Genomic DNA, 22,299 nt, shown 5'->3' with positions numbered 1-22,299 from the left:
TTCATGATTTGTTTTGTATCTTTGTGGCTGTATGATTGTAGTTCCTATTAACCGGTCATATCTTTGAAGAAATGGCGACAAACGACCGTTTCCGTTTGATGTACGTGAAACTGAAACAAATCAAACGTACATGGCTGACACGCTTTGATTCTCCGTTTGCACTAACTCTTTTATTACCGGTATTTGTAAACATATTTCAGACTATAACTAAGTACGTGTGTCAATGTCTGGTACGTGACTACGTCATTATGCTGGGAGGTAGCTGGGGGCGGAGCCTGATGCATAAAGAATTATGTCTGTTAAAAAAAGGAAACTGTTGTTAAGATAAAAGCATTTATGTACAAAGTAAATAAACCTCTCGGTCATCCTATTTATGAGGTTATGTGTTACTGACCGAGCAACAGTGAATCAGTCTGCATGTCCTGAGGAAACGATTGACTTTACTGACCGAGGTCATGATCACCTGTTGTTTACAGCTGAACAGTGGCTGCTATCGTTCCTGCTGAGGTAAAGACATGAGACGATGTGGACAGATTATGTGAACACGTAAAGTTCTAGATCAGCACCAGTAGCTTAACTGAGAACATCCCAATTTCATCCAAATTTGCCCCCAAAAGAGAGACTGACGGACTGTGGACCGTCTCTGCGTCATGACTGTAGCTGAATCAGGAAACAGACGAGAGGAAAGGGTCATTACAAGCTATGATAATTGCCTATAGGTAATGGGACTACATGCTTACATATAGTTTATGTAATATGAGCGCAGCACTTAGATGCATTGAACTGAACCTCAGTCTCGATTTTTTTACAGAGTTTAAAAACAGCTCGATCAAGCTCGGGACAAATACTCGCGTACATGTAGAACCGCTTTAAAAAGGGCTGTGTCCAGCCTGCCTCTTCTGAAGCGTCTGTAATGATGGGCTTAAAACACTGAAAGTTGTGGAGCTAAGAAGCGTTTTAGCTTCCTGGGAGAAGAAGCCTGGCTGGATGATCCAGGACACAGAGCCAGGAAGTGGTGTCTGATTATCAGCTATTGATTGTCCTTATTGTCCTTCAGACTCTTTATTATTAAATGATCGCTGAACAACTTAAAAAACCTTAAATTACCTGATAATCACGAAGTAGAAGTAAACATAAAAATGTCTGAACATTTCTGACTCCCATCTGTTACTGCAGCTCTGCCAGACTACACAGTTTTTGTTGTTGGGAAAATGAGAAAACCCCCTGGAATAAGAGCTGCTGCTGTGTGACAGCTAACAGTTCATATTAAGTTGATATAATTAACAATAAACATACAATAAATCACATCAGAGCGCTTTTAAAACCTCGGGCTGTCACGGATAATGGAAAAATACAGACTCAGTCGCGGAGCTCTGGGTGCAAAGTACACAGTGCGTTTATTTACAGTGCCCCAAAAACAGTTTCAAAACACAAAGTGAAGTGCAAAGTCCAACGGTGATCTTCTCCAAACTCCCAGTGGTGCGCAGGTGAGTTCCCAAAGTGACATCCAAGTGTGTGTTGTCCTCCAATAGCTTAACCCCGCAGGCTCCTTCTCTCCAACCTCCAGCTCTGTATCTTTTCCTCCTACAAATGAGCAAAAACACCAAGTGAGGGGGCTAGCCGGCTAAGGCTAAGCTACAAGTCAACAAACACTTCACTACCGAGCTTCCAGTACAATCCAGCGTCGACTGCCATCTGGACACACAGTTAAATACCTCAGCCCACAACGAAGGATGATCAGTGACAGCTGGGTGGCAAATTAGGTGCAGGTGTGTCAGCCACTGGGTGGAGGAGGAGGAGGAGAGAGAAACACACACACACACACACACACACACACACACACACAGGTCGCCCCCGGGAAGGACCGTCCGACCATGACACGGGCATTACTGCAGCAACACGTTCAGTAAAACCTGCTGTGGGTTTGTGCAGCAAATGCAGCAGAAATAATCCCACGCAGGGCTCTGCTACGACGCTTCACACACATACATTTAATTTAGACACAGTAATTTAATTGTATATATATGTAAACTTACACAATAAGGATGTTTTTGTTTGGTCAGCTCTGTTATAATGACGCTGACTGGCAGTAAAGCTCGTGGCACAATCATTCAGAAACAAAGAGCTGTATCTGTGGTTTGACCCGCAGAGCTGCAGGTCGTGCCCAGTAAACTTTATAATAATCCCTATATTATATTATTATAAACTTTATATATAGAATATTCTCTGCCAGTGTCAAACAGCTTATTATGTTATTGATTCTTGTTTGGAGTTTTCTGCAGCTCAGGTCAGACTCTGCAGTCTCAGGAGGGCCTCAGGAAGCCCGCCCCTCACACTGATGTGCTGGTGTCCACCTGTCCTGCAACCTGAACACATGGAGTCCAGACTCCGCCCACCTGCAGGTGGATCATGAGGTCACAGGTGGAGATGCACAGTGCTCTGCTGCTTTTGGTGGAGGCAGTGGGGTGGGTGGGGGTCTCACGAGGCCTGTCAGTAAGAGCAGCTGTTTCTATTCTTGTAGTTAAATCATATAAAGAACTTTTATCAAACAGTTGAATCCACCTCGATTGTTTTGGTGAATTTGTCTGAATTTAGATCCAAACGTGTCATTTCCAGATTCCTCTGTGGAAATGTTACACCGTCTCCTTTTTACACCAAAAAGTCAATAAAGCGTGAAAACATACGTTACCCCAAATATACTAAATGATCTTCTTGAGATTCTCCTGGATTCTCCAGTGAATTGAGAATTAAAAACCGTTTAGTGGTGAGAAACAACGACCAGTCTCATGTACGGAAGAATTCAAGCTTCAAACACACAGACTGTATCACCTGCAGGGACACAACCCCACACAGGAAGTCGGACTTGGCTCTCGGATGTTAAAAAGTCCTGACTGAGAGTGTGACCCAGCAAGTATGCAGAGTGTAGTTGATGCAGGTGAGGAGACTCGCATCCAGCTGCCTTCCTGCTAAACCATTAAGAAGGAAAATGAGCAGCCATGCATGAACCCAGCAGCTCCACCTGTTAACTTCACCGTCACCCCATTTCCTCATTTATACAGTGAACAAACTTATATTTTGATTCATCTTTGCTTAAGAATAAATATTATTAGCAGATTATGAGGTTTGATATTAGGACCTTAAACCTCTCTTAGCTCTGACGTGGAGGCGGCGAGGGGAGGACTTCTTCTACGCCAGGTCACATGACACAGTTTAACATCACTATTATAATAACTCGCTGTGCACAGCTGGACGTCCAATGTGAATTAAACCAATATCGTTTTATTTTGCATAAAATATGTCAGAACAAACAGGAACCGTCTGCTTAACTTAACAAACGGTCACGTTTGGAGTCATTTCAACAACAAAGCATGTTTTAGTAAAATAAACATTTTCAAATCGGATACATATTTACATTGATTACCTTATTACAACATTAATATGAAAGTCTTTGATCTGTATAGATTCACCTTAAAAATCACCGAGCAATGCAAACACTTCAGTTTCACCACCACCACAAAGTCGACACTCAGATCAAAACAAGATTCCTAAAGGAATATTTATCTGAAGAGAAATCCAGAACTAATCAAATCCTCAAAACTTCTGCACTTTTCCATGGACAACCACACCCACAGACACCACCTGAATGTGTGTTTCCTACTGTAGGAAACACACATTCAGACGTTTCACAGCAGATGCCAAAACTCAGATCAGGTGCTTCACACGTTCTGGATGTGTTGAAGGCAAAGTGTAGTTACAGGTTATTCTGTCTTCCAGCTGTTTTAAGAGAATAAGGCTCAGAAAATACATTTAGTTTGGCCTCGGGGAACATTTGGATCTCAGCTACGTGACTGGAGTAAGCTGGGCACGTCTCAAACATGACGCCTGCTGTCGGTTTAACGCACGCTGCTGTGGCGCTGTGTGTCAAAGATGAAGCTGAAGGATGGTTGCTGTCTGAGCCCATGGAAGTGCAGCGTTTTCATTTTGTGAAGCTCAAACAGTTGCATAATCAAATCCATTACTTTAGACATTTTCAAGATTCCAGAAAAATTCCAATCTTCTCCATCCTGCTGAGCAGACCTGTGGGGACCACAAACATAACACAAACGTTGTCTATCACTCAGTGCTTTGTGGGTCAGCTGCAGCGATTCAGGGGAGGGTGGCTGGCACGGTTGCAAACACACTGCTATGATCTGACTGTAGCTTCCCTGCTGTCAGACACAAGCCACACTCCTCCACAACAATGTAATGTCATTATATTGAAGTATGATGAGCACATACATACCTGGAGCTGGACACATGTAGAGCTTACATATCTGCCTCTGAAACGAGACAATTAAAACATGTTTATGCTAGCTGTGATGCTAGCCTGTTACAAACAGCAACAATTTCAACTTAAAACTTCAATATGGTCGTTAAACCAGGCAAGTGTTGACTGATGAAACATGATGTAAAAACATTTCAGCGTCTGTTTGAAAATATAAAATGTGTTTTTGCAAGAGGACAACATCTGAGAATACAAATTTGTTCTTATTGGCTTGTTTATTAATGAGCGTTTGAATGAGTGATGAACGGAGTATTAAGAACTTGCACAAAGTTCTATGTTCTGTAATTGTTCTGTTTCTGAACCGTTTTTTATTCCATAGTTTTGTTCATTGTAAACAATGTTAGTCAATGTAATAAATACATGATCTGAAATAAGAAATAAATATATAAATATAGATGACATGTGTGTACAAAACTAAAATACAGAACTAAGAAAATTTAGCAAAATATTTTCTAACCTACTGTGACCTGTGAAACAACACGTACACACAGACACAGTGAAAACACTCATACCCCAAATATATGTCTTCTTTGTCCCCCCGTGAGTCACTCTGCAGCTGAACACGTCCTCCTTGGTTGGGGTGAAAGGCACATGCTTGGTCATGTGGTAGTGCCAGTTCTCCTCAAAGGCCAGGTCGGTCTGCTGAGAGCCTGGCATCACTTTGTCATTCCTGAGCAGCTCGATGGTGATTTCAGGAGGATGGAATCCACTGACATGGCAGATGAGGGTGTTGGCGGTCCCGTAGTGTCCGGGGGAGCGGGTGTACACCTGAACCTTGGGTGCAACTGGGAAACACAAAAACAGTCACTCGCTTACAGATGAAACAAAGACAATCATTTAATCCAGATGATAAATATTCATTTAGATTCCACCAACTTATTAAATATAAACACGGCAATTATCTGCGTCACAGTGTGTCACGTATAACAGCCAAACAAGGAAGTACTCGTAGTACTCGTAAAACGTTACAGCGCCTTTAAGTACAAGTTATCAGTTTAGTACGGTAAGTACTGTAAGTATGTTACTGTTTGCCATTTCCCAGAGATTCCACTTTACTACCTTTAAAGCAGTTTTGCTTTCACTGGGCCCGAGCGCCTTCCGTCTGATAACATCGGGCCATTTCGGAAACACAAACATGTTCAGTTACCGGAGATCACTTACAGTTCTTGGCTGCCGACAGATCTGTGAGTCCCAGCAGAAGGACGACGGCGAGACATACAAACGTCTTCATTGTTTCACCCACAGACCGACTCGATATATCACTGTTGGAGATTCGCTCGACCAAAAGAGAAGACAACAGTGCGCCACGATCCACACCGAAAGTGAAACCGTTCACATCGGGAGTGTTAGCTAACAGACACCGGGACGTCCAGGCAGTGCTAATGCTAACTGACAGGGAGCTGTAACCCCGCCCACCAAAACCATGTTTTGGCGCGCCGTTTATAAAACACAAGCGGCACAAACTCGTGACAAGACGACACGTGCCTATAATTCTACCAATAGGAAACTCCAAACGTCGTGTTGCTAGGCGGAATTTACTCCGACATGTTGTTGTTCACTGTCGTTTGAGCAAATAGGCCGCCATGTTTGAGATGGCTGCCGGTGTTGTTTCCGTGTATTTTTATGTGTAATATCTTTACGTATGTTGGTAAATAGACTTTGGTGAACAGCGTTTACAAAGAGGTTATATATAGAATTAAAAAATTATCTGTTTTTTCAAGTATCTTTACAACTCTGTGTTATTGTACTTACATTATAACCAATCCGCTCCTTTCCCCACTTAAAATATTTTTACTGAACTATCGTAATATTTGCTGCCATTTCTTCTCCTCTTGGCCAACTTACTCTTACAAAAGACATTTTCAATGTTAATGAGATTTTTTTAACTGCATAAATAAAGGTTATATAAAAGTCACTGCCAAAAACTGATTGTGCCTTATACTTATTACACGAATGTTGTTTGTGGCTCAGCATGACTTTGTGTCACCCATCCCCTTAATTTATTTTATTTTTTGTACTCACTTTTGTCTCACTGTCCTTGTCACTCTCTCTGTTCCTCATTGTACTACCACAATGTCATCTTTTATGTGATCCCTGTTTTACTTGACTGTATGTCTAAAATGTGATAAAGTTAAAAAAACAAAAACAAAAAAAACCCCTTTGTTTTCCACCCATGAGGGATATCACATATTATAGCCCAATAAGTTACTTATAGCAGTTTAAATCGCTTTTTGGCACAACAGCCTGGAATTGCTGCTTTGTACTTTATTGACAGACCTTAGAAAATCCTCTCAGGTGTTTACCTTTCCAAAGAATTTCCCACACATCGTTTTGGTGTTGATAATAACTCAAGATGGCGCCGGTGAGGTCGGCTGCCGTCACGACTGCTCCGACATTTCACTGCATGTCGTACTGTGTATGACTGTGAATGCCACAAATAAAATTTGAATTTGAATAGTTCTTTCTGTGATGGGAATACTGAATGACAAAACATTTATTTTACCAGTGTATACACTGTAAAGCCCCGTGGGACGATCTACTGGCTTTTCCCAAAGATTCCAAACTTACGTAAATTTTCAAAAAATTATTTTTGGATCTTTAAGAAAAAAAGAAATTTGAAAATGTCTTAAATGTGATCATTATTATGGGTAAATTCTTCATTCATAAATGTCGATTTCTGACAACAAGGCCGTCCTTTTTCACAGTGAACTCTGGCTCCTCATCTGTAAAGTTCATGGACAAAAACAAGCTGTGGCTCTGCATCATATGGTTATGCACTAAAGCTTTTAGAAAACACCCAGGTTAGAATTGTATTTTATTTTATGTCTTTTAATTTTATTAATTTATTTAATTACTTTTTATTTATTTATTTAATTTAATTACAGATAATGAAAATAATATAAACACAATTGTGGGCTGGGGGGCAAATGAAATATTGCACATGGCAGTGGCAAATTTTGAGTGGCACTTAGTACAGTATTGCATGGAGTACGGTTTTTATTTGTTTAAATTGGAAAAGGCTTTGCAAATGTTGCCATATTTTTTGTACTTGTTACATTTGTTTAATTAATTTTAAAAAAGTTTATCCGGTCTTTAAGTGATGACATGATGAATCCTGCTTCCGGGCCCAACGTACTCTGCATTTATTAAGTCTGTTGTGTTTTTAACGTATTTTAATTCTTTGTATCTTGTTCTACTTAATCTCAACAAGCCCATAAAAACAGTCAGGGATCACTGTCGGCTTTTCTCAGTTTTTATTACCGCTAATAATTTAAAGCTCAGTTTTTAAAACTTTAAAAACTATTTGGACTATATGAAAATATAGTCCAAATACCTAAACTAGCTTTTTATGATAACATACAAATCTTCTGCAGGTCCCAAAGTCAAACGAACACTGTTGTCACGGGTAATGGAAAAATGCAGACTCAGTCGCTGAGCTCTGGGTGCAAAGTACACAGTGTGTTTATTTACAGTGCCCAAAAACAGTTTCAAAACACAAAGTGAAGTGCAAAGTCCAACGGTGATCTTCTGTAACAATTAAGTTTAACATCCATGAAAACAGAATTTATTAAATTCAACAGAGTTAGAAGTTAGCAGGAAGTTAGCTTGCTAGCTTCCACCTAAACATGATAGAGCATGTTCTGAGAGATTTCTGAAAAATTCAAACGTACAGCTCTGCTATCACTTCCAACATAAATGAAGACAGAAAACTAAACAGCAGTGACGTTTGTAGGGTTACTGAAGTTGGGCTAGCTGCTATATAATGATGTGCTATGTGGTAGCTAGCAACACAGCTATGTTAGCATAAACACAGTGAAGCTGGAGGATGTGAGAAGATGTTTGTTTTGTTTTTACAGGACTACAAAGACTCACGCAAATGATCGTTTTCATGATTGTCTGTCAAGAGACACTTTGCAGGACTCTCAAACTCGTGGAGATGCCTGATGAACACACACACAGCACATTTGTTTTCACAACATAAAGAAATGAATAAAAACCCTAAAATGTATCCTTTTATACAGAAATATTGATCAATATTTCTGTATAAAAGGATACATTTTAGGGTTTTTGTAAAAAATAATAATAAAAACACCAGAAATTTTCAAGAATTTTTATTATTTTACATTATACACACTTACATATAACCCATTATTCTATCATTTGAGAAACTCAATTAGGTATAAAAACAGTTTATTGCATAATAGCCAAAGAACCCCTCACATATGGAAAAATATTACAACAGGGTGAAACAAACGAGGTTTTTGTGATTACAGCAGAGCAAATCCACTTAGTCAAAGGCAAACCAGCAAAAAGTGACACCCTAATTTTTTATAATCTCTACATCATACCAAAATAATATTGAGAAATTACTGTTACCTAATATGTTACTGATAATTATTCTGATGAGAAGAAACAAATCTGACGCTACACGGCGGACTCTGATTGTACAGGAAGGACAGATAGCGGGGACAACATGACCAATCAGCAGCTGTGTGGATCAGATGTGACACTCTTTGGTCCCCATTGGTGTTTACATGTTTGACTCTGTAAAGAGAAAATATTAAGGTTATTTATTTCATAAAAGCACAGAAAGACAATTTCATTCACCACTGATTTATTTATAAAAGTATTGAACATCTTTAATTTTCTTTCGTATTCTTTTTAAATTTGAGGTTACTACATAATGCTTATGACTGTATATAGTGTTGGCTATCTTAACTCACCCCAACCAAAGGTTTGTGTTGCACGTGTCCCATGAGTGACTTCGCAGGCGTAGTTTTCTCCTTCCTTTGGTGTAAAAGCGACGTGCTTGGTCAGATGGAAGTGCCAGTCCTGGTTGAAGACCAGGTCAGTCTGCTTGGCCTCAGGAATTTCTACCCCATTCTTCAGCAGTCTGATGGTGATGTCAGGGGGGTGGAAATCACTCACGTGGCAGATCAAGACATTTGCCTCTCCATACTTTCCAGGATTACGGCTGTAAACCTGAGTCTTTGGTGGAGCTAAAGGCAAGAATGAAAGAGAAAGTAATATCCTTAATAAGGCATCAGTATTCAGAAGTGGTCCAGCCTGTCTGAGGCCAGTTTCGTTATGACGATTTCAGCGGTCCCCAACCTTTTTTGCGCCATGGACCGGTTTATATCCGACAATACTTTCACGGACTTTGAGGTGATAAATATAACAACATAAAACCAAAAAAGAAGATTTATTCATAACACAATGAAAAGACCCAGGGAAACCGAGTTAACACTAAAAACGATAAAAACCATGAATTTCACACACGAGCCTCTTGCGGCCGGTACCGGTCCGCGGCCCGGGGGTTGGGGACCGCTGGCTTAGACTATAAATATGAAAAGACTCACTTGCTGAAAACAGAACTGAATTGGTGTTTGAATGACTTTCCTGTTTTTGTCTTGTTACCTGTAAATGTATTTTTATCCCCAACACGACAAATTTATTTACCCCTGATAAAACGGGACGTGCTCACAGACTGATGCTTTCACACTGAATCATTCGACGAGTGTGAAAGTGGATCGTCCTCAACAACATCAGCAGATACAACCAAGTAATTACTTTTGCAATGAAAGGACAGAAATAGTAAGAAGAGAAATGTATTAAAATATCCTGCAGCCAGCTGAGGGCGCTCTATGTATTTACAAGAAATCGAAACCAAATCCAAAAAGCTGGGGGAATTCCACTCTGTTAAAAACACCGTGGACTGGTTTTCTCCTTACATTTATTACATTACATTATTATTATTACATTTATTGTCCAGTTAAAACGAATCGTCTCTGGACTGAAACCGTTTAGAGTCGATAAACGCAGCTTTGTTTTCCTCAAATCAAAGCAGCTTATGAACCCCTCCCTCACGGCTTTCTTTTATGTTGAAAAACGTATAAAAATATGACGTAAAACTTACAGACTAACCAAACCGTGATTCAGATTTACACGTAGCCATAAAGGATAGAAACTATTTGACTTGAACTTTTATACTGTTCAGTTAAACGACAGGACTTAACCTTCAGTATTTCAGGGAGACTTTTTGAAAAAGTACTTACAGTTTTTCGCCTCCACTGCGCAGTAAACAGCTGCGATAACAGCCACACACAGGACGGCCTTCATGTTTTGTCTTCGTAGTCGCAGATGCTGCTGACAGCTGTTTGTCTCTCGCGCTTGCGAAGCTAGAATAAAGTAAAAAGGTGGAGCGCGTGAGTATATGCAAGCGCTGTAAGACCGCCCACAGCCACACGGGCCAATCATTAATTTCTCTCATGCTGTTACCAGGTAGAATCCTAGTAAAGAGGTTTCGTTCACTCATGACAGGCACATGTGGGACCTCCCTGGAAACTACCTGAAGTTTTAATCTCCACAGAACTATTATTTATGATATTCTGTAATTATTGTTGTTAATAATAATAATGATCTTATGCTAAAGTATTTATAGTTCCATCGTTTCAGATTCTGTTTTCTTTTTCTCGTCTTTATTCACTTATTTTTTGTTTTCTTAACTTTTCCCCCTCAGTTTTATTCTCGTTTGGTTTTAATTCCTTTAAATTTGTATATGAGTTGTTCAGGCACATTTTGGACAGCTGGGTGATTGTAGTGCAGAAGGTAGAGCAGGTTACCTGATCAGAAGTTGGTGGTTTGATCCCTGGCTGCTAACCCAAGCTGGTCTCCGATCCATCAGCGTGTGAATGTTAGAGAGAAAGCATTTAATCACAGGAAAAAGGTGCTAAAGTGATACATGTTGTATTAAAGGACTCAGAAAAGAGCTATATAACAACCAGTCCATTTACCATAATCAGTAAGTCTGATTTCTTTATGATTTGGTATATTTTGTGCTGCTTCTACATTTATTCATACTTTCAAAAGACAAATAATGCATCTCCTTCATTAACACACAAACAGGGGGACTCTGAGGAAAATCTACAGGATACAAGCCACGATCACCAAATTTGATATCACAAGAGAAACAAAATAATGAATAAATCCATAATTTTGTGTTTTAATCAAACTGTTCTCACTATTCGTTTTCTGTTTGGTTTCTGTTTGGTTTCAGTTAATTTCCTGTCGCCTATTTTAGTTTTTATTGTGTGAAAAATCTTTAATTTTAGTTTCATTTTCATGAATTCAGTGTTGTGACAGACTAGCGCTGGTTGTTGTTTTCTCCTTTCATGTCCGGGGTGGAGCATATGAGGTCATCGCCCAGCTGACCTGGATTGCCTCCATCAGATTGGCCTTCTTAAGACAGTTTGTGCAGCAGATTATACGTCTGTGGTAACACTTGGAACACTAAATGTAAAAAATAAAAAATGTGTTTTTTGACAGTTTCTTTTTAACATTAGTGTGCTGATAATAGGTTTGATACACTCGTCATTAAAAGGATCCGAGCACTAATCTCAGGGTGTGAAGGGTTAACTCAGAGGGACAGACAGAGCTGAGTGTAGCCCGGTAACAACTGTGAGGTAGGCTGGAGGTTTCTCACACAGGACTGGAGGTCAACTGGTTTCCATGTGGAAGGACGACGAGGAGAACAAATCGGGGAGTGCTGAGTCTAAACCACAGCATCTTCCCATCAATCACAAATATTTCCTGCTTTCAATTGTCTAATATATACTTTTAATCATGAATTGTGCTTCACTTAACATAGAGAAGTCCACAGCTGTGCAATCCAAAGCTTTAACTACCAGATAATAAAATATGTGATCTGCAAGACTGTCTCAGGACAGGTGACAAAGACAAATTTGACCAAAGTGAAAACTCTTTGGCTTAAGATTTGCTTTAATGTGAACAACAACAGGCTGGAAATCCCAAAAAGACGATTCAGTTCATCTGACTGCAACATTTCCAGTGGGAGCAATGTTTCCTCTCATATGATGTTACATCTCTCTTCACTCCAGTCATTGAAACAGTGCAAGTAGTTCATGACAGATTACAGGATGAACCCAACCTCAGCAACAGGACTTGTCCCTGCGAGTGGGGTGAGCCGTGTGGGGGAAATAAAGGAGGATCCGATTGCAGGCACTCGTGGAGGTGCGAAGGAGGTTTATTGTAAGACAAAACACAAGCTGAAAACAGCGAACAGACTAAAGATAACCTGAACTGGGAAAACGAAACTACTAAACACGAGCATGAAGGTGAACAGAGGCGTATGACGGCTGAAGCACAACCAGACAGACCAGCGACTATAAGAAGACACGACTTAAATACACACAGAAGAACACGGGGAGATTACACACAGCTGGAAGTGACGAGACGAGGGAGGCAAAACTGAACACACTCACATGAGACACGGACTTTCACAATAAAACAGGAAACAAGAAACCATTACACAAAGACGCAGACTAGACACAGAACTGAACCTACACTAAACATGAGACACAACCAAAGAACTGATCTCTAAACACCAATAAACAGAGACAGAGAATCCTAATAATAATCAACAAATCACAAGAGGATCAGAAAACAATAATGTGAAAATAAACAAAAACCTAAGAACTCAAAATCGATTGTGCGATCGTGGCTCAAGAGTTGGGTGTTCGTCTTGTAATCGGAAGGTCGCCGGTTGGATCTGCCAGCTCTCTCTGTCCCGGTTGTTGTGTCCTTGGGCAAGACACTTCGCCTACCACCTACTGGTGATGGCCAGAGGAGCCGATGGCGCGATATGGCAGCCTCGCTTCTGTCAGTCTGCCCCAGGGCAGCTGTGGCTACAACTGTAGCTGCCTCCACCAGTGTGTGAATGTGAGAGTGAATGAATAGTGGCATTGTAAAGCGCTTTGAGGGCCTCGAAAAGCGCTATATAAATGCAACCCATTATTATTATTATTATTATTATTAAAATGCTGGGTCAAAATGACCCAGAACCATGACAGCACTCCTCTCAGCACCGGCCGACTGTGTCTGCCCACCAGCTCAAGATAGAAAATCCAAGACAGCAGTTGCTGCAAAGAACGAGCTTGAAAGGAAAAAGAAAGGTTCAGTCTTTTGTCACAGCAACACTCTGTGTCCCCCGTCTCTTCTCCCCCAAACAGAAGGAAAGTGTTGGGATAACCAAACCAATCCAAGTTCAAGGTTCAGTCTCCAGAGGTTTACAGTACACCAGGAGCACTCTGTCAGTCTGCATCTCCTCCTGGAGGAAAGACTTGTGGAGAAATGACACAGTGTCACTGCAGAGTCTGAAAACGATGGAGTTCGCTGTTCTCGCCGGGCTCTAGTGACCCTCGACCTCCAGGTCAGCGATCGAGCTGGTGGGTCACAGACGTCTCAGAAAACGTCGGAGCACTTTTGCAAATATGTGATGTCTTGATAAACCGAGCAGATATTTGAAGTTGACACAGCTACATGAAAATATCTTAAAAGTTTATTTTGTGATCCAGAAAGAGTAATAAGAGTAATATTAAAACTAAGTGGCTGCCGCCATTGTTGGAAACTGGACTTGGCTATGAGTTCTGGGATATGGTGGGCCTCGAATGACCCATCCGACCCATCCTTTAAATCTGGGGAAAAGGAGGACGCAATTGTTGGCCACATTCAGAGCAGCCTTTGTCGCCTGGATGTGACTTCAAATGCGGCCTCCGAAGGATGCAGCCTAGGAATTAGGACATACCTGTGGTGTCATTGGAGCTTCTGCAGTTGGTCACTGGTCAAATTTCCTGCTCTGTCTTGGCCTCAGGATGTCTAGAGGCATGAATCAAGCGCACCCAACAGGAATAAGCGCTCAGCAGAGTTCAGCAGAGGGAGAGACTAAAGCAGCCGCGGTTTTGTGTGATTACATGTGTGTTAATGAACCTGTAAGTGTTATTCCCTTTGACAGGTTAGCTGGTATGATGATGGCTGCAGCTGTTTGTGAATGTTGACGTTATGCCTCAGTATAGTGATACCACGTTGGTAGAATTAATTATTTAGTGCAGAGTTAGTAGCAGTGGTCAGAATCTCCAGTGATGATTACATCCAGCGGTTAAAGGATTTTTCAATTGTTTATGGTTTAGTTTAACTGTTGTTAGCCATGTTCTTGCCTTACTACTAGCAACTTGTCAGATGTGCTATTTAGCCAACTTGTGGTCTACAGTGCCCCCTTGTGGACATGGTAAAATATTGCTGTGTTGCGTGGATGTGTTGTGATTGTTTCTTAGTTGTCTTTGACTCTACTAATTACAGAATTGCCTGTTTCTGTTTCATGAAAACCATGCTTATATTCACATATACTGTATCTTCTACAACAATGAGTTCACGTATGGCTGCACTGCATTTGGATTAAGCCTGGCAAGCTTCAGAAGAATCTTCTGTGGAGCTTAATTAAAGACAATTAATCCTGGACTGCTGCAGTCTTTCTGACTGAAGACTATATATATATCCAGCACTTCCATTATATTTATATATATTCTACAGTCACGCCAAGGCGATACCCATAGTGAAACACCTTCCTCTGTTATCAAAGAACCAGGAATTATGTTAAATAACCCAACTATATGAATAATGATAGGCTAGGCTTCATAGACTGTGAGAGTTTCGTCAGTAATGGGGAACATTTTAAACTCCACGTGTACCACAAACCAAAGCATACATTTCAGTATTTAAGATTTCATTTCGTCAAGGTGTCATCAGGACGCTACAACACAGAGTAAACACCATAGATACAGTTGCTAGGGAAGCAGAAGAACATCATATCAAAGAAGCCCTGAGTTGATGTGTTTATCCCAGCTGGACATTTGTCAAACCTGGAAAGGCGCCTAAAAAATCCCCAGCTGATCCAGGAGAGAAGAAGGACAACTGCCGCCTAAGGGGAACCCTTCGTGATCCTGTATGTGTCAGGAGTATTGAAACAGCTGAGACGCATTTTCTCTAAACACTGTGTCTCTGTGGCTTTTAAACCCCAAAACACACTGTGGCAAAAATTGGTCCATCCTATGGATCAGGTCCCCGCAGGACTCTGCAGTCTATCTACACCTGCAGGCCAGTGGACACTCTTTCAGTGATGAGGATGTAACATCCTGGACAGGGAGGAACGCTGGTTTGAGGGCGGAGTCAAGGAGGCCATTTACGTGAAAAGGGAAAGACCATCTCTGAATGGAGGAGGGGCCTAAGGGTACATCTGTCACCATCTTACAATGCTGTGATTGCAGCCATTCCCCATTGATCAATTGTCATTAATCAATTATCTTTGATCCGTGGCTGTTGATCAATGGTCATGGCAGTTTGCATGAGCATTGATCATTAATGATGAAGGACCTGACCTCTCAGCCTATTGTTCAGTCACTGTTTATAAGGTTGAAACCTGCAGTCAGCTGAGACTGAAGACGTCACCTGATGATGACGAAACGTTTCTCCCACTGAAAACGTCCAGATGGACACAATAAACTTTCTAGGATTCCCTTACCTGGATGATTGAGCGTGCATCAAGACAAACATTCTGGAGTTTTGCTCCTTATTGATGTGATAGCATCACATATAACTATAGTTGCTAAATATTTGTCTGCCATTCATTCAAATCCTCCATCCAACTACATCCCAAAGGCGCACCATTGGATTGTGATCTGGTGGCCATCGTTGTCATTTAAGTACAGTGAACTCATTGTCCTGTTCAAGGAATCATTTGAGATTATTTAGAGAAGACGTTTCACCTCTCACCATTTGACCCTAGAACTGAAGAAGCTTCTCGGATGAGAGGTGAAACGTCTTCAAGCAACTTAAAGAAGTCCAGACGCTTTTCTTTCCAAGCTCCTTAGACTGTGGAACATGTTATTTTAGACAACTGACCCAAAACCTCAGGAACATAAAAATGAAACTAGATCTTTTCATTTTCATAGATTGATTTACTGCATATGGACTCAAGAAGTGAAAGTTATCAGGTCTTAATTTCAGTTTTAAAAGAGGGTAAATACTTTGGGAGGATTTGAGGTTTTTTTGAGCCACGTTGCAGTTCACACTCCACACCAGTTGGTGGCGGTAATGCACCGTTCAGTTGTTTTCCAACAGCCGATAAAATCTAGAAGAAGAAAAGGACTCTACTCTTCCGTAAAACGACTACGTAGCTTGAGAAACAAGAACAGCTCAAGAAAACGCTGGTTTATCAAGATGAGCAGTGAAAAATACCCGCGGTCTTCCATCGAAGACGATTTTAACTACGGCACTAATGTTGCTACGGCCAGTGTTCAGATCCGTATGGGTGAGTAGCAGACCCGCGCTATCTAGCTAACACTGATATCGTTGGCCGTGTTTTCCTCTACACAGTTGTTATTGGTTTCGTTACCCTCCGATGGGTTTTGAGCTACTGTAACGCTGTTTCTTGGTTCATTAGGCTTTCTAAGGAAGGTGTACACCCTCCTGAGCTTGCAGATCATCCTGACCACAGCCACCTCTGCTCTCTTCATGTTCTCTCAGACCATCAAGGAGTTTGTTATCGCAAGGTGAGAATGAGCTGCTTAATACATAACCAGGTGCTGAGAATCTGAAGTTACATTATCTCCTGCTGAAGCTCCTCGTCTGCTTTCATTACATCATCCATGTTTACGCAGGAGTTGGCAGTAATGGTTAACTCCGCCTCCTCAATATGTGTAATATTTAGTGATGCCAGCAAATACATGAGAAAATCTCCTATCTCAGTGTTGTGCAGTTTCAAAGAGACAGACTTGATATTGTTGTATCATAGTGTCATCGTATTCTTGCAAATATTAGATTTGCTTTGTCATTATGCTGCACACTTGGATTAATATGAATCAAAAGCAGTGTAGCTTCGTCTTTACTGCTGCAAATGTATAGACAGCAACGTTACACATTTGCACAATGTCTCACAGCTCTTTTAGGTGCACTGCCTTATGGTTAGTCTTTAAACACAAAAAAAACTAACACTTCTTACAGTACAGCAATGAAATAAACATAAACAAAAGATGGTGTGATTCACCAGTCTTCATCTGCTGTGATTACAGCCTGGTACAGGTATAGATCCACGAGAAACCAGTTTCGCCTGTAAGCTGTAATTCCATTTCTGTTTGCAGGGTTCAGTAAATTGTTTCTCTTATTTCTCTTTTTCTGAGCAAAGTGTTAAGAGGTGATGAGTGGCTGCATGTAGTCTGATCACCTGTCCACAGCGTGCTGTCTGTGCTACCTGCTGTTATAAAATGATCCTTAGTTTTCCGAGTGTTTTGCACATAATCTCTATGAAGCTTGGTTCTCCTTGTTGTCTCACTGTGACCTGGTTGCTTCCTCAGCCCAGCTGTGGTGATGGCTTCATCTCTGCTCTCGCTGGTTCTTCTGGTGGCTCTAGCTGTGTACAGGCACCAACATCCAGCTAACCTCTACCTCCTGTTTGCATTTGTAAGTTTTGTTTTCAGTTTCTTGAATATATTTTTTAAATTTGCTGAGCGGCTGCAGCCTCAGTAACTGCTGATTTAATAATGGTTGTTGTTGTGTTGCTTACAGACTCTTCTGGAGGCGCTGTCTGTTGCCACAGCTCGTAAGTGTTTAGAGTTTCATTCTGTTAGTGTCCAGTCTTCCAGGCTCTGATGGGATTTCTTTCTCTCCACAGTCACCTTCTATGATTACTCCACAATATTGCAAGCTTTGTTTCTCACCTGTGCTGTGTTCGCTGTATTAACAGCCTACACCTTTCAGTCCAAAAGAGATTTCAGCAAAATGGGAGCTTGGTAAGTTCTGACAGGACTCTTTGAATGTCTGAAGGTTCATCCAGCTCATCGCAGTCTGAGGAGCTCAGACAGGAAAGCGTCTGGACTTAAGAAGACGTTTCATCAGAGAAGCTTCTTCAGTTCTAAGACTAGTAGGTGGAGAGTCACAGATGTTAAGCCTTTAGGGCAGAGGCTCAATAGGGGGTCCTCGACCCTCTTGGGTCCCACAGGGCTTCAAATCTGCGACTCTCCACCTGTTGCTCTTAGAACTGAAGAAGCTTCTCGAACGAAACGTCTTTAAAGAAACTGAACAAAGTCCAGTCCGAGCTCCTTCAATGTGCTGCCTGATCACACACAAGATGTAATATGCAGATGAGATAATATATAAATATAACATTCGTAGATTTTGAAAGTTGTGACGACACGAAACACCTTCAAGCTGAAGCTATAAATGTATACGAGCTTTCCACTGATGTCCTATCTGACGTGCAGACAAACTGAGTGTGTGTTTCATCCCTGCAGGCTTTTCTCCTGTCTGTGGATCCTCATCATTGGAACCTTCATGAGGGTGAGTGGATGTCAGTGTCACATGGGCCTAATGAAAGAGGAACAAAGGCCAACGAGTTACAAACTACAGAAAGCTGCAGAGAAAAAGGGCTGATGGTATTTCTGAGCTAAGCCTACACATGGGCTGTGCACCAGTGTAAAGAAGTTTAGTTTAGAATTGTAATGTTGGACTTTTTTCCACATCAAACCTTTGCCGAGCCACAGTAGGTGAACTGGTCACGGGTAGAAGCAGCAAGCAGCAGACGGCGTGCACAGAAGCACAGCAGGCAAATGAAACCTGTAGTTTCCTGTTGTGAAGAGAGCAAACTGCAGAGCTGGTCTTTTTCTTGCCTGCTGGGGTAAAGGGCTTGTTGAAATAAAAGGCCTCGTAGTGCAGAAGACTTCCATGTTTAAAACCTTTGTTCTGCTGCTTTTCCTTGTATAGGATAAGATGTCAGAGTGAAGTTTAACGCGGGCTATAAACACGACGAAACAACACAGACACGTTGGTCAAATCTAACAGTATTGCTGCTGGGTGCTGTCAGTGTGAGGAGTGTGCTGCTGCTTTACCTCCAGAGAGCAGTCGGCTGAACAAGGCTGAAGGTTCTCTGATCTGTCAGGAAGCTTTCGATCCAAGTGGGACATTACAGCAGCCTAATCACTAGACCGTCGGGGATGATGGTATTAGATAAGAGTTTGAGGTGGACGCAGAGCAGCGGTGGTTTGGCTTCAGAAGCAAACCGATGGGAGTCGCTTTAAATCCCCGTGTGCTCTGTTCTCTGCAGCTCTTCTTCCACAGTGATGATGCAGGTCTGTTCCTGGCTGGAGCTGGCGCCTTGGTCTTCTGTGGCTTCATCATCTACGACACCAGCGTGCTGATGAAGCAGCTCTCTCCTGAGGAGCACATCTTGGCCTCCATTAACCTCTACCTGGACATCGTCAACCTCTTCCTGCACATTCTGCGCGTCCTCGACTCGATGAAGAAGCACTGAGAGCTGCAAACCCACAATTTGCCTGTTCTGTGATTAATTTATGCTTGTGTGAGTGTTGATGTTGGTGCACCAAAAATCCCATTATTGACCTTTGTAACTGTTAAAACAATCGGTGTGTTCTTGCTAAGCTCTTTCTGTTGTTCTGTTTGTTTGAAACCCCGAATTAACCAGCGTTGTGGATCACTATCAGTTTTTCTGTCTTGTAAAGCCAACAAGTACTCGTCGTTTTATGGAGGAAGGCCACACTGCCTCATTTGATATGGAGCCAACGAGCAGCTCGTCTGCCCCTAATGCAGCTCATTTATTTTAAATAGCAGCTCTGCAGGTGAAGACAGCCTCACACTGAAAGAGCTGGATGGATGCAAATGCAGGAATCATTGAGAGGAAATGCTGACCAATCAGATTTGTTCACAGACGTGTGTGTGCACAAATCTGATTGGTCAGTATTTCCTTCCTGAATTTGATTGGATTCTGAATGATGCACACAAAGATTTGCAGACCACATGAATAATAATTTTGTCAGTTTTCCAAACGTGCTCGTGGAACGATGCTGATAAGTAATTATATAAACTGTACATGACGTTGAAATAAAGGTGAAAATACAGAAAAGGTCTGTTTAACTTTGCAGATCTTTAAGTAGGCTGAGAGAAAAGCAACACGTCACGATGTAAAGCAGCGTGTCCCTTTGAGAGCCGCGGCTTTGGCAGGATGTGAACAGGTTCGTGTCTGAAACCCTCCAGTTTGTTAAATTATGACAATTCTGCAAAGAGGACTGAAGTCCCTCAGTGATAACAAAGACCCACTGGCAGTTACCACAAACGCTTGATTGCAGCTCTGAGGGTGACACGAGCAGTTATTAGGTGTAGTCAAGTAGTTCATGACATGGATTTAAATAAAATTAGAATTTAAAAACTTCATTTTATATTTGCTCAGGTGGTCTTTCCCTAATATTAAAATGTATTTATTTATATGACTGTTGTACAACATCTGAAATGTGACAAATACACAGAAAGAAAAATTAGGAAGGAGGCAAAACCTTTGTGCACATTTGTGAACGACTGCTGTTTTAATTTGTTATGCAGAAGATTTCCTGCTGAGTCACCACAGACTCTCCCTGTTAATGTCTGCCAGATGAAGACATGCTGATTTATAAATATCTAAATTCTAAAAGTTTGATATTTACTTTTTAATTTATGAGCTTCTTGTTTTAAATTCACTGTTTCAGTTGTTTTTGAAGTCTATACATGAAAAAGACTTTTTTAAAACAATGAGGTGAAATCATTGTCTTTATGTGTGTGATTATATAATGATTGTATACATATGATTGTTAGATTAATTTAACTTGATTAAAACAGTGAGCTGTTAATCTGTTGATCTGAGTAAATGTGTGTGCTAATGAACAACAGCACTGTGTGCATTAAGTTTAGCTTTATCTGTTGACACATGACATATGATTGAAGTTTGTTCGGTCATGTAAGACATCATTAAAATCAGTTATAGGTTATAAACAGCAAACAGCAAAAACAACAGAGAAGCTTGTAGAGAAATGTGGAATAGATATGATGAACACAACCTGAAAGGCAGAAGTTCAACATACAGGCCCAGAAATCTTCCTTCAGAGTAACACGCCTGCCTAACATGTTGCTAACCATGTGAGGCATATTCAACAGTAACTGGGAACTTTTATTTTGAAATCCAAAAATATATTTTCAAGTCAAGTGGCTTTATTTCCAACCATGTGCAGTGGTGCAGCATACGGTGAACCGAGACAGCGTTCCTCCAAGACCACGGTGCGTATGACAGGAAATCAACACAGGACTGCAAGACATATAAAACACCCAGCTCGCCCCTGCAGGCGGTCTATCCTTCAAGCTCGGGTCCTCTACCAGAGGCCTGGGAGCTTGAGGGTCCTGCAGTATCTTAGCTGTTCCCAGGACTGCGCTCTTCTGGACAGAGATCTCCGATGTTGTTCCCGGGATATGCTGGAGCCACTCGCCTAGTTTGGGAGTCACCGCACCGAGTGCTCCGATTACCACGGGGACCACCGTTACCTTCACCCTCCACATCCTCTCCAGCTCTTCTCTGAGCTCTTGGTATTTCTCCAGCTTCTCGTGTTCCTTCTTCCTGATGTTGCTGTCATTGGGAACCGCTACATCGATCACTACTGTTGTATTCGTGGATGTTTGTTGTCTCATCCTGGACTGTGGTGCTGACACTCACCAGTCCCCGGCCCCCTTCCTTCCCTCCTCAGGACTTGCCTGACCCTCTGCAGGTACTTGGTGGTTGCAGCTTTCCTATATATATATATATGTATGTATGTACATATATATACAGTACATATATACATATATATAGTACAGTAATGTACCTACTGCGTAAAGTAAGTACTGCAGTACTTCACCTTGTCTGCAGTGTCAGTCTCCATATGTGGCCACCACATGAGCTTCTGGCCCTTCATGCATCTTTTCCTGGTTGTGACTGATGTAGCTGTTCTAACGGGGGGCGTCCACCTCGTTCTGCCCCCACAGCACACACCCACCCTGCACACTCATCTCCTGGTGTCTCAGTCTGTGGGGCTTAAAATCAGAATGCTGTGTAGTTCAACAACCCCAAATAAGCTTTGAGCTCTGTCACTGGTTTTGGGGGTAGCGCCCCCTGCACTGCTTTCACTTCAGCCAGCACTGGATGTAAGCTTGTCTTATCCACCCGGTGTCCTAAAAATGTCACTTCCTTCTCTGTGAACTGACATTTAAACTCAGGGCCGCCTCCTCTAATCGCTGCAGGACTTCATCCAGTCTCTGAAGATGTTCTCTGTCAT

At 41.6% G+C, this 22,299-nt stretch overlaps 3 protein-coding genes and 1 long non-coding RNA gene across 5 annotated transcripts; 2 read left to right on the top strand and 2 right to left on the bottom strand.

The window, feature by feature from the left end:
* Positions 1-17: 17 nt before the first annotated feature.
* LOC146499893 (uncharacterized) lies at positions 18-3,510 on the top strand. Its single transcript, XR_014870302.1, has 2 exons — positions 18-507; positions 618-3,510. It is a non-coding gene; the product is annotated as an uncharacterized LOC146499893 (long non-coding RNA).
* LOC146499892 (beta-2-microglobulin-like) lies at positions 1,373-5,707 on the bottom strand. 2 transcript variants are annotated; one of them, XM_085138464.1, is made up of 4 exons: positions 5,486-5,685; positions 4,837-5,109; positions 4,283-4,319; positions 1,373-1,584 (listed from the first exon to the last, which is right to left on the bottom strand). In XM_085138464.1, exons 1-3 carry the CDS (start codon positions 5,553-5,555, stop codon positions 4,306-4,308), a joined length of 357 nt encoding a protein of 118 aa, XP_084994590.1. In that variant the 5' UTR covers positions 5,556-5,685; the 3' UTR covers positions 1,373-1,584; positions 4,283-4,305. The 2 variants fall into 2 exon arrangements, with proteins under 2 accessions (XP_084994590.1, XP_084994591.1); XM_085138465.1 differs by lacking the exon at positions 1,373-1,584 and adding an exon at positions 3,260-4,077 and having other exon boundaries at positions 5,486-5,707.
* Positions 5,708-8,421: 2,714 nt separating this feature from the next.
* Positions 8,422-10,523, bottom strand: b2m (beta-2-microglobulin). Its single transcript, XM_085138458.1, has 3 exons — positions 10,381-10,523; positions 9,049-9,324; positions 8,422-8,869 (listed from the first exon to the last, which is right to left on the bottom strand). The coding sequence occupies exons 1-3, from the start codon at positions 10,442-10,444 to the stop codon at positions 8,856-8,858; spliced, it is 354 nt and encodes a 117-aa protein (XP_084994584.1). The 5' UTR covers positions 10,445-10,523; the 3' UTR covers positions 8,422-8,855.
* Positions 10,524-16,287: 5,764 nt separating this feature from the next.
* On the top strand, positions 16,288-20,853 carry tmbim4 (transmembrane BAX inhibitor motif containing 4). The gene is made up of 7 exons (XM_085138453.1): positions 16,288-16,487; positions 16,620-16,728; positions 17,530-17,635; positions 17,741-17,774; positions 17,847-17,964; positions 18,466-18,511; positions 19,275-20,853. Exons 1-7 carry the CDS (start codon positions 16,397-16,399, stop codon positions 19,479-19,481), a joined length of 711 nt encoding a protein of 236 aa, XP_084994579.1. The 5' UTR covers positions 16,288-16,396; the 3' UTR covers positions 19,482-20,853.
* The last annotated feature ends 1,446 nt before the right edge of the window (positions 20,854-22,299 follow it).

This window comes from Neolamprologus multifasciatus, chromosome 17, assembly GCF_963576455.1.
Source record: "Neolamprologus multifasciatus chromosome 17, fNeoMul1.2, whole genome shotgun sequence".
Lineage (NCBI taxonomy): Eukaryota > Metazoa > Chordata > Actinopteri > Cichliformes > Cichlidae > Neolamprologus > Neolamprologus multifasciatus.
Note: the sequence above shows the minus strand (reverse complement) of the source record. Positions and strands in the feature narration are given on the sequence as shown.

Bases quoted from the DNA above. Each gene is read 5' to 3' on its own strand.
- LOC146499892 (XM_085138465.1), bottom strand. From the start codon at position 5,555: ATGAAGACGTTTGTATGTCTCGCCGTCGTCCTTCTGCTGGGACTCACA. The intron at 5,110-5,485 runs GTAAGTGATCTC...TGTGTTTCCCAG, and splicing joins TCTGTCGGCAGCCAAGAACT to TTGCACCCAAGGTTCAGGTG.
- b2m (XM_085138458.1), bottom strand. From the start codon at position 10,444: ATGAAGGCCGTCCTGTGTGTGGCTGTTATCGCAGCTGTTTACTGCGCA. The intron at 9,325-10,380 runs GTAAGTACTTTT...TCTTGCCTTTAG, and splicing joins CGCAGTGGAGGCGAAAAACT to CTCCACCAAAGACTCAGGTT.
- tmbim4 (XM_085138453.1), top strand. From the start codon at position 16,397: ATGAGCAGTGAAAAATACCCGCGGTCTTCCATCGAAGACGATTTTAAC. The intron at 16,488-16,619 runs GTGAGTAGCAGA...TTGGTTCATTAG, and splicing joins CAGTGTTCAGATCCGTATGG to GCTTTCTAAGGAAGGTGTAC. The intron at 17,965-18,465 runs GTAAGTTCTGAC...TCATCCCTGCAG, and splicing joins TTCAGCAAAATGGGAGCTTG to GCTTTTCTCCTGTCTGTGGA.